The 11,860-nt window shown below is 37.8% G+C and overlaps 1 protein-coding gene and 1 pseudogene across 1 annotated transcript; both read right to left on the reverse strand.

The window, feature by feature from the left end:
- Nucleotides 1-304: 304 nt before the first annotated feature.
- LOC126874820 (WD repeat-containing protein on Y chromosome-like) lies at nucleotides 305-3,960 on the reverse strand. Its single transcript, XM_050637257.1, is given in 12 exon segments — nucleotides 305-397; nucleotides 559-839; nucleotides 920-988; nucleotides 1,092-1,185; nucleotides 1,188-1,306; nucleotides 1,436-1,654; nucleotides 2,118-2,143; nucleotides 2,225-2,425; nucleotides 2,564-2,769; nucleotides 2,855-3,055; nucleotides 3,336-3,511; nucleotides 3,833-3,960. Coding segments are annotated over 12 exon segments (1,794 nt in total). The 3' UTR covers nucleotides 305-323.
- Nucleotides 1,994-2,111, reverse strand: LOC126874886 (5S ribosomal RNA; annotated as a pseudogene).
- Nucleotides 3,961-11,860: the final 7,900 nt, after the last annotated feature.

The following is an 11,860-nucleotide window of genomic DNA, read 5'->3' on the forward strand; positions in this document are numbered from 1 at the left end:
AATAGATGACTGTAAACTAGTCAGTCGGTTAACAGTCGGGTATGAAAGAAAGTACTGAGACGTGTGCAAGTATGTATCGATGAATATATAAGAAATCGTCCATGAAATAAATATATTACTGTTTTAAAACTAATCCTCAGTATAAATTTAGTGTTCTTATAACATTATTTCAACTTCAAAGATCCACAATTCTCAACAATTGTACTAATAAAATTTTACCATCTTTTCTTATTTATATGTGTCTTTTTAAGAATTAATAAATAAAGTAATTAATAAATAATTGTTCTGGTACGACTGAACTTTTTAATGAGAAGTAAATTTTATTAGATTTGACTTATTATCACTATTATGTAATAATTCGCGAGATACCAAACTTTAATGTATCCGGCATTGTGTCCTAAATTTTTTTGAACGGATTTACTCTCCAATCATATTTTCTGGCTTTATCTTTTCTTCCATTTTAAATATTTTGTCGCAATGAAGTATCACGTCACATACAAAAAGTAATCTTACAATAAATAAGTAATGTTGTAGAAATTAAATGCATTCCTTTTTTACCCGTTACAAGAAAATGAGTTTTAGGATCAGTTGCTAATGCTAATGCACAATCACGTATAGAATGCATAACTGTAAAAGCTTGTAGAAATCCATTAGCAGGGTGATGAGACCACAATTGTACATATCCTGAATTAAAAGAAACTAACAATGCTCCAACATCAGGCCTAACCGGCCGAACATTTAAAAATAACGTAGCTCGAACAGCAACAATTCATGCAATATTCAATGCGGATTCTTGCTGTTTAGAAGCCGTAGGATATTGCCTATAAACATTTATCATTATGATTCAGATTTGTTTTAGAAAAGTACAGTTGCAATACCATGGAATACCTCTGTTTCGAAATAAATTCTTTCTTGTTCAGATTTTGTAACTTGTTCAGATTTTTTTATTTTATACGTTATTTCATCTTCGTGGTATCTTATCCTAAATTTATATAACACTGATTAGTCAACATTGTTTATTAGAGCACGTTATTTCGAGAAGTGTAATTTTTATATTATTTCAACATTTCTCATATTATTCTAGATCTTACCTTGACATTGGATCGTTAACTTTATATTTTCGATACGGTTGACCCGTTTCTAATCTCCAAAGTATTATCTCTCCATTAAAAGTTGCCGTAGCATCTGTATCGTTCCCCAATTCTTTTTATATACATATGCGCCAGAAGTTGCAAATTCTACGACTTGACGATTCCAACTACTACATAAGATTCGATTTTCCAGCCAAACTAAACTGGTTGTTTCATTCTACATAATCAAACGAATTTATAGGAAATATATTTGCGAATATTATCAACAGAATTTGACAATTATTAAAAATGTTGTTTTTAATCTTGATATGTAATAGAAGATAACGAAATAGGTAAGTGCGTACCACTGAGTTTCAAGAGCAATGTTCCGCAAACAAGTACCAGTATTAAAATTCCAAACTTTCAATGTACCATCACGAGCGCCTGTTACTAGTAATTGTTCAGATTCATCGAAACAAGCAGCAGCAATTTCAATGTCATGAAATTCACCATATAATAATCTACTGTGTGCGAGCGTTACTAAGAATAAACGATTTCCAAGCCATGGATCCCAAATTATTATAGAGAATATTTCTTTTTTATATTTACATGGAGGAAATCCGCACGAACGCCAGGCCGCTTCTGGAGAAAGCGGCGTGGTAGTGTCGGACTCCAACCAACTAAAACCTCCACGAAGACCGTCCCGGCTGCGATCGAGAGAGGCCCGAGAACCGGTGCGAGCGACACACCGCCCCCCCCCCCCCCCCGCCCCTCGTGCTCGATACTGCAGCTGATGGAGCGGTATATGGCCATGTCACACCGCGCCTCGTCCCCGGAGCCGCCGTGCCAGACAACCCGGTTCCCCTTCCGGACTGCTTGGCGGCCCCGAGGCCCAAGCGCCCAAGCCCGAACCTCACCGGCTTCGCCAACGTCACACGGAGTTCCCAGACGACACTCATCCAAGTACTATCCATGCTCGGCGCTGCTTAACTTTCGTGATCTGACGGGAACGAGTGCACTCAGCGCGGCATGGGCGTTGGCATTATACAAGAATCTAATCCTGCCGTAACTACCTAAGTTTTTAAAAGATTTCGTAGAATATTTTCATTTCTGTAGATGTAGAGAATAAAAATTATACAAAGCGTATAAATTACCACATTGTAGAGATGGTTATATAAAACGCGGCTGATAGATTTTATATGTGTAAAACCATCAGATATTTCTTTGTTGGCTTTAGGATCGCAAAGAATCACTGCGATCATTGAGCTAGCAATGATCATTTTACGATTCAATGTATTGTACACCACTGTCATTGATGTATGTTCACCAAATTCGCTGTTCACCCAATTGTATGTCTGTATAAAATAACTTGACTTAAATTCTAATTATACATAGATTTTATATTGCTATTTTTAATTAATGCTTTTTTATTTCTTTAGGTGAAATATTACTTGAGAAAAGTATCTTCTAATGAGATATCTTATTATTAAAACCTGAATACAAGATTGAGTTAATACATCCCACACTTCGATACATCTATCTTTCGAAAGAGAGTACACGCGTTTACCAGCATCTTGTACAACTAAGGCACAAATAGGTGCACGATAACCTTGGAATGTACTATTTGCTCTTCTAGTCACGAAAGAATTCCAAACCCGCACTATGCAATCTGGTCTACTGGTTATTAATAACTGACCCTCTAAGTAGATATATTTTTAAAAGGTACGATATACTTACAACATACATATACGTTAATAAGCGAGGAAAAGTTTATGCTAAAATACCGTCGCAAAAGGTGAAGCAAGATATTCCCATGTTAACTTTGAATTTGTATTGAATCCTTGCTTCTGTAAGATCACTAAATAATAAAGAACAATTACAACATCTACTGCTGAACATGAAAGCTCTTAAACTTCCATAATAGGCTACTTGTTTCACCCAATCCGTATATACATTCTTAAATTCTACAATTATCAATCCTTTCAGTTCATCTTATAATGTATGTTACAACGTATTAAGACATGTCTATGTAGGAAGCAGAAGTTTACATAGAATACTGCAGAACCAGTGATATATCTATCTGTCCTAGGACATCTTTTACATGTATATCACGTATGAGAACTTGAAGACGTTTGACCGAGAATTTCTTTCGAAATGCCAAAAATATTTGATGATATCGATTATCGAGTAGACTGTGATTTTTTGTGAATTTTGTTCCCTGCGCATACTTAACATACGCGATGACACAAGTTTCTGAAGATAAATTATTTATCTTGAGAACAGATTCATAGTGAATAAATAAACTACCACATTGAGGTTCTTGTTTAAATGGTTCATTCTCTATTGGACTAAAAGACATGACTTTGACAGATCCACTCATACTTCCCAGTACAATATACGAGTCCTCTTTGATATTTTTACTGAAATTACTACTACTACTACTGAAATTGCTACTAATTAGCTTACTAATTTACATTCTCTCTTACGTCACGTCGTGATCTTTTGATATCTTCAAATAGAATTCGTGTAAAACGGACACCACCCTCGGTTTTTCTATACTACCCGCCAACCTCCTACCATTCGCCTTGGCCCCAGTCGCTATTACCGTCCGAGGGGGTGCCTGGGGTTCCACCTCCCCCCCCCCCCCCCCGCCGTTCTTCCAGTAGCCAGATGACTGTCGGGTGTGGAAAACCACCTGCAATCCCGACGGGGCCTGGAGACTCCGAAACCCCCTGCGCCGTACTTTTATTTCCTATATTAACCTTATCCATGTTACAATAATTATCAGTACGGTGGACATCGCCATAGTCGCCGTCAGCCTAGCCAAAAACCGTCCGAATGTAACCAATCGTAAACCAAAAGAACTCGCCAAGTCGTCAACAAAAGCCATTGATTAAACTGGGTCGTATTTACGAATAAATAAATAAATAAATAAATAAATACGTGACTACATACATGCATATCTAGGCGCAAGAACATCATAGTATCCTCGATAAATATAATAAAATATAATAATATAATCTTAAAGATTTACAATATTCAAGCTAGCTAACGCCTGCGCTTCGATAAAGGACCTGATGATGCATACGCGGATCGCCACCCGCGTAAATAGATAATATAGTACTAAATCGATATACAACAACTGGCTAAATAAATAAATAAATAACAATGATTAAATAAACTAAATAATAAATAAATAAATAACGTAACTAAAAATAAATAATAAGTAAATAAATAAACAAATCAATAAATAAATAAATAATATCAAATAAATCATAAATAAATAAATAAATAAATAAATAAATGAATGAATAAATAAATAAATATTAAATAAATAATACATAACGAGCCAGTAGCACCTAGTTAATAAATAAATGATATAAGTAGGAATGCATATACCTACATACTCCACCTACACCACATCGCACGACTCAAATAAAAACCTCCACGTGCGCAGCACCCTTCGTACTCATTTACTCTCATTCATTTATTCATTCTCCACGGAAGTTCGGCTCGAGTGGCGAAATGAACAAAATAAATAACATAAATACCGACGATATATAAAAATTAGAACTCTGGCCGACCCGACTTTGTTTCTTCCTACTAGGAACTTAAGTCGAGCCGGCCGTACATAGTCAAGTGTGCTGCCCGTAAGGTGGCGACGCCACACATCGACGCGGCAAACCACCTCGCCTGCGCCTCGTTCGGCTCCACGCGCACGTCCTGTCACTATCGTTGCGATAATGGCGTCCATCTATCCGCGTGCGCGTCTCGATATTAAAGAAAATCACGTATTTCTCGTATCTCGCGTTGTCACGCAACGCGAGTGCCACATCGCATCCAACGAAGCTTAATAACGATTCTTACACGCCGGTGCGCTCAAATTACTAACTCTACAACGAATACCTTCCCAAAAGCATCCGTGTCTATACGCGTATACGTGATAGATACCTGGAGTAGATTACTCAGAAACATTCAGTCCAATAGTAAAACGCAGAACTCTAAGAATTCTGCTTGCTCTGTGTACAGAGAATGTGTGGGTTTATGAGCATATCGATGTGGAGTGTGCATATCTCAACAGTCCTCTGGATGAAGATATATACATGGAGCAGCCAGAATTTTTTAAAGTTCCAGAGAAAGACAGGACTCAATATGTGTACAAACTCAAAAGGAACCTATATGGACTGAAGCAAGCCGGTAGAATGTGGTTTAAATACATAAATAGTATTTTGAAAGGAATGAGTCTGAACCCATGTATGAGTGATCCGTGTGTGTATGTGAATGCGTCCAAAGATCTGATTGTAGCTGTGTATGTGGATGACATTCTTATGTTTAGAACGAAGGATAGGATTGAAGTGTTCAAAACTAGAATTAATGAGAAATTAGACGTTAGGATGCTGGGCACAAATACTCAATTTCTATCCATCCACCTGAGTAAGCCAAACAGTACCACTGTCGTATTTGATCAATCCGTACAGATAGGTCAAATGCTGGATGTAGTTTCGACCAATCGCGGGGAGACGCAATCGCGAGGAGAGATGTCAGCGGGAGTCGTAAATTCCCATTACGATTATAGTAGTCGACACCACGAATTGATCGATCCCCTGATTTCCTTTGAGATAATAGAGCTGATTCAGTTTGTATAACACTGTGATTCACAGAATTATATGTTATATATTTCCAACACTTAGATTACACTGTTGAGCAGGTAACAACTTATCGCACGAAGATAAGATAGATATGCACGCTAGAGCAGGGCTCTTATAATTGAATTTAGTGTGTTAGTGGACGTAGCACTATAGTAAACTTAGTAGAGGAGATGGATATTCGACAATACCGAGAACCGACTTAGATAGGTTACGTGAATTACGTACGTAACTTTAGGCGTTAGATTTAAACTGAGTAGTTGACTCGACCCTCCTGATGTCGCAGAAGAAGTTTGACTTGACTCTCCTGAGGTCGTCGGAGCAGTAAGTTACAGTGACGATACTGTGTCGTAGGAAAGCTAGTGATGGGTGTGTCTAGCGCACGGGACCATCGGATTTGTTCATGAAATTTTTGGTCAGGAAAGTGAGGGCAGTATGCATTGCTTCTGATTGGATAAACGGAGGTTGGTGGACTAGGAAGGCTCTTAGCTGCCCTCGATAGAAAGTTGTTATTAGGAAGCATCCCTTCCCTTAGGAAGCATTAGGAAGTTTCCCTTGTCAAGCCGCGGTAGACAATCGTCTTTAGAAAGTGATTTAGAAAAAGACATTTGTTGGTTCTGAAGGACCTTAGCTAGCAAATTACTCGGATTTATGACGGGTCCTTGAGGCTATTGAGGGTACGCCGTAAGGATGAGCGGACATCTGGTGTCCGTCTGGCCCGCGGTGTATGACCTGGTCCAGGTAGAGAGTCGCCCGACGTAACACTGGATCTGTTTGACATTGCTCATGAGGTTGGAGTGTCAACACCGCTAGCTAAGGAATGTGAAGCCGGTTTTGACATTGAGTGTGATGAGCCCTTCGATAATAAGTTGTACGAACAAGCTGTGGGGCATATAATGTATGTCGCAAGTGTGAGTCGTCCTGATGTCGCGTGTGTAATAGGGAAATTAAGCCAAAGATGCGCAAATCCGACTGTATCCGATTGGAAAGCAGTGAGGCGGATTTTTAAGTATCTGCTAAAAACCAAAGACTTGAAGCTAGTATACCAAAGGACAGGACAACCTTTGAAGGTGTTTTGTGACTCGGACTTTGCGGGCTGTACGGTAGATAGGAAATCTAGGGGCGGGTATGTCTTCATACTTGCTGGTGGTGCAATATATTGGCTGTCCAAGAAACAACCAATTATAGCTCAATCGACGTGCGAAGCGGAGTTTGTGGCGATGCAAGAAGCAGCAAGGGAAACTGCGTGGATTTCCTTACTGCTGAGGGAGTTAGGTCAACTGTCATTCTTGCAAGATTTTTTGTAATAACATCGGGGCTATTTCATGGCCCAAAGATGAAGTAGTTGCTGAAAGTTCTAAGCATGTGCAAGTACGTTATTTTTGTGTTAAGAACTGCGTGTCGAAGGGAATATTAGATTATACATGTCGGAGATGAAAGGAAAACCAGAGCCTTCCCTTTGCAATTTTGCGAGAGTTTTCTGGTGCTTTAGCCTGGATTTTGTCATAGCTGTAATTAAGCAATTGTTGTCATTTGTAATTGTTCGATATTTGTGATAGCGAAAGTGGGTTCGAGGTGACAACTGGTCGCCGAACGTAGCCGCGGTCACGGGATAAACGTTTTGCCTGACGAAGGTGTGGATCGGTTGTATTGTTCTCCCTAGAAATCACATAGAATTGTACTTTGGAGATGTCGATATAATGGGACACACGTTGTATTAGGAATCAAACTCCAGATAGAAACTGCCTAGCAATGGCGTTTGGATCTTTCTCGATGCTTCCAAAGAGTATACAACAAACTCTTGGCAGAAACTGCCTAGCAACGGCGATTGGAACCTTCTCAATGCCTCCAGCGAGCATATAACAAACAAATGCAATCGTACAGCGAAAAAGATTTTCATCGGATATTCATTCGTGTGATCGCCTTGGAAAGTGATACATCGATCAATTTACCGAGTGTCTCAGCAATCGTATTTTTTTTGCGTTTGAAATTATTCTACGCATAGTAAAGAGTTATCCCGTTGACCGTGGATTCGTTTGAACCCAGGAACATTGTTAATAGCGTTAATTAAATTCATTATTCGTTAAATTTATTATTCGTAAAACATATTATTCGTTACTCTTATTATTCGTTACTCTCATTATTCGTTAAACTTATTATTCTTTAATCTAATCATTAGTTAAACTTATCGTTTGTTAATCTTATCATTCATTAAACTCAATATTCATAATATTTTGTAAAATCTTGTATATTCACGTAAATATAATCTCTGTTTCGTAAAACGATGGCTAATTCAAACGAAGAATCGTTACGCGCCTTAAATTCTAATGCTAACCCGACATACATATATACCTAGTCCTCAGAATGTTGCTGGCATTCTCACCAAAGGCATAAATAGAGTTAAGACTCAGTATTTTACCAAAGCTATGGGGTTTGTAGAAACTACGATCAAAGGGGAGTGTCGAGAAAAGTTAAGTTCGCATGATCGCTAGTTACTACAAGCTAAGTTGGTACGACATCTAACGACGCTCTTTTGTCTTAGAAGTCAACCACGTGTTAATTGACTAATTATATCTTGTGTGTTAAGACGTGTTGTACGAGGCGGAGAAGTATAGAGAGAAAAATCTAATCTGTGTGAATCGATTAATTATCAACCCCAAACCTACATCAATTAACAAAATTAGCAAAAATCAGACACCAAGCAAAAGCAATAATAACAAAAAAGATAATAAGACGTGTTGTACGAGGCGGAGAAATATAGAGAGAAAAATCTAATCTGTGTGAATCGATTAATTATCAACCCCAAATCTACATCAATTAACAAAATTAGCAAAAATCAGACACCAAGAACAATAAATAATATAAACAGATATGATACGAAACAGCCATTGCCACTGTTTCTAATAGAACTTGAACCCAAAGCTAATAACAAAGAAATCTTTGACATTAAAAAGATCATAAACACAATAGTAACAATTGAACCACTTCGTTATAAAAGGACATACCGCAATGCATACGGTGCCAACAATACAGACACACAAAAAACTACTGCAACAGAAACCCGGCGTGTGTCAAATGTGCAGAAAACCACCTAACAACAAACTGCCCATACATAGGAAAAATAAACGAAGTAAAATGCTATAACTGTAATGGAAACCACCCAGCAATAGAGAAAGGAATGTTAATACCAGATCACTAATTTGGGTTCAGAATCAGGCACTCCACGACAGAGGAAATTCACAGACTCATCAACGAAATTTTACTAGCAATAGAGAAGAAACAATACTGTTTAGCTCTCTTCATGAACATCGAGAAAGCATTTGATAAAGTGAACCATGAATACCACTTACAAACAATCATAACACTTCCCGCAACAAATCCACCACTCACTCAAGTCATATTTACGCAACAGAATCTTTGTAGTAAAAATAAAGGACGTATGTTGGGAAATAAGAGCATCAAGGCAGGGGTACCGCAAGGAAGCGTCTTAGGACCAATATTATATACACTACACACGTGCGACATACCACCAACACCCATACAACTACCAACAGCAAAATACTCACATTCGCGGACGACACGGCTGTACTAGTTAGGCACACTAATCCAGAAATAACAGTCACATTGCTACAAGAGCACATCACAAAAAATAGAAAAATGACTACAAGATAAACAAATAAAAGCAAACCTCAGTAAATACAACCATATTAAATTTACACTAAGAAAACGGAAACCACCAAATATTCAATTGAATGACGCGCACATAACGCAAACAAAGCAAACTAAATACCTAGGACTTCACTTAGACACACAACTTACATGGAAACAACACATTAAATCAATTATAGATAAAATACGGATATAAAGAAGGGAGATGTACTGGCTAACTAGTCGAAACTCTAAATTCACCATAGGAAATAAATTAAAAATCTACAAAACAATAATAAAATCAATTTGGACGTACGGAGTACCACTATCGGGGACAGCAGCAATGGTCCACATAAATAAATTAGAGTTTATTGCTGAGATATCGTAGATACTGCGAACAATAGTCAACACCCCATGGTATGTCAGAAACGAGGATATACGTAAAGAGGTTAAAATACCAACGGTCAAAGAAGAAATCGGCAGGTACGCAGAAAAATACGCAGAAAGAAGACTAAAAAGAAAACACCCCACTGACCACACTAAAGAAGTTAAGCTCGAAGATGGTATCCCGTTGGGGATAGCCATCCACGTGTTATTTAGCAATTAGGTTAGAAAAATTGACCAAATGCCCAGCTGGACAAATTGTAAAATACAAATTAAATAATAAAAAATATATATAATCGCATTCCCTTCGCACTCAAAAACGCACCGGCAACGTTCCAACGCACGATGGATACCGCGCTACCGGAATTAGTAGGACATAACTGTTTCGTATACTTAGATATCATAATATTCTGAAGCACCATCCAAGAACATAACCGAAATCTAGCTATTGTATCAGAAAGATTACAAAATTTAGGATTAAAGATACGACCGGACAAATGCGAATTTTAGAATATCTAGGTCACGTAGTAACAAAGGAAGGAGATTCAGGCCGTGAAAGCTTTTAAAATACCAAAAACCGCGACTTAAATAAAACCATTCTTAGGACTCGTTGGATACTACAGAAAATTTATACACGACTTTTATAAATTCGCGAAACCACTGACAGATCTCACAAAGAAAGACACTCCATTCCACTGGACTGATAAATAACAGCATTTGACACATTGAAACAATAACTCTGTGATGCTCCGGTACTACAATATCCAGACTTTGAGAAAACATTTACATTAATAAATCACGCAAGTAAGGAAGGATTAGGAGCAATACTCTCCCATCCAAATGGGCATCCATGCTGTAACATATCTCGAACCTTGAACCCTACTGAGAAAAACTATTTTACAACCGAGAAAGAGTTACTAGCAACAGTATGTTCAATCAAAAGACTAAGGCAATACCTACTTGATAGAAAATTTAAGATTCAAAGTGATCATCAAGCTTTAAAATGCTTAAAAAATGTTAATCTCTCCAATGAAGATATTCAATCCGTATCATTCGATCTAGAAAACCCAGACTATTATGATGACCATATCGACTGGAAAACTAATACAACCCGAGCTCCAATAACTCAAAAACCTAACAGACCACGCTTTAAACAAATTACAAGCCGAACTAGGAGACTTTAACGAACAGCACTGGTTATATAAGTAAACTAAACACTTTACTAAATGCCAAACTGAATTCTTACAAATAGGAATAAACGACAATAGTTTCAGCACGTTAGAAAAAGTAAACATTCGACCTATGTTAAGATTCTTGACAACGAGATTCCCTCAAATTAAACTAATATTTGGACAAGATCCGCCAGTAGACTACGATAATAAACAGAAACAAATAATACTAAGCGAAAACCATAACGAAATCGTAGGACACTTAGGTACACACCGCACCGTGAAACGAATACAAGAGCACCATCACTGGACAAATTTAGAACAACGCGTCACAGAATTTATAGAAAACTGCTAAACTTGCCAACGAGAGAAATTGAACCGTATCAGAGCAAAAGAGCAACCCTTAATAACTGACACACTCGTTAACCCTAATGACAAAATCGCAATGCATATATTCAGACCTCTCACAAAAACCAAACGAGGTTTCAAAACTAATTGACCAAATACTACGTTCTCATCCTTTTAAAAGACCAAACAGCCAACTCGATCATCAACGAACTATCGAATCACTATGTGTACATATTTTCCGCACCTAAAAATATCTTCACGGATATGGGACGAAATTTCGTGTGTACACTGATGGATACATTTGAAAAGACTTTGAAGGTTTGACACATAAAAGCTACTTTCTTCCACCCGCAATTTAACGGATCCCTCGAACGAACACATGCTGTGATAAAAGACCTTATTCGAACTTGCACGATCGACCGACAAAACGACTGGGACGAAAACCTAAAACTAATATGTATGGGATATAATACTTCTGTACACGAAATAACCGGATACACCCCTTTCGAACTGACATTTGGACGACAAGCTAACATGCCATCCTTAATATCAAACACCCCCACTCTAACTAAAGAACAATTATTTAACCTCTGGA

The sequence above is a fragment of the Bombus huntii genome, chromosome 16 (genome assembly GCF_024542735.1).
Source record: "Bombus huntii isolate Logan2020A chromosome 16, iyBomHunt1.1, whole genome shotgun sequence".
In the NCBI taxonomy this organism is placed as follows: Eukaryota; Metazoa; Arthropoda; class Insecta; order Hymenoptera; family Apidae; genus Bombus; species Bombus huntii.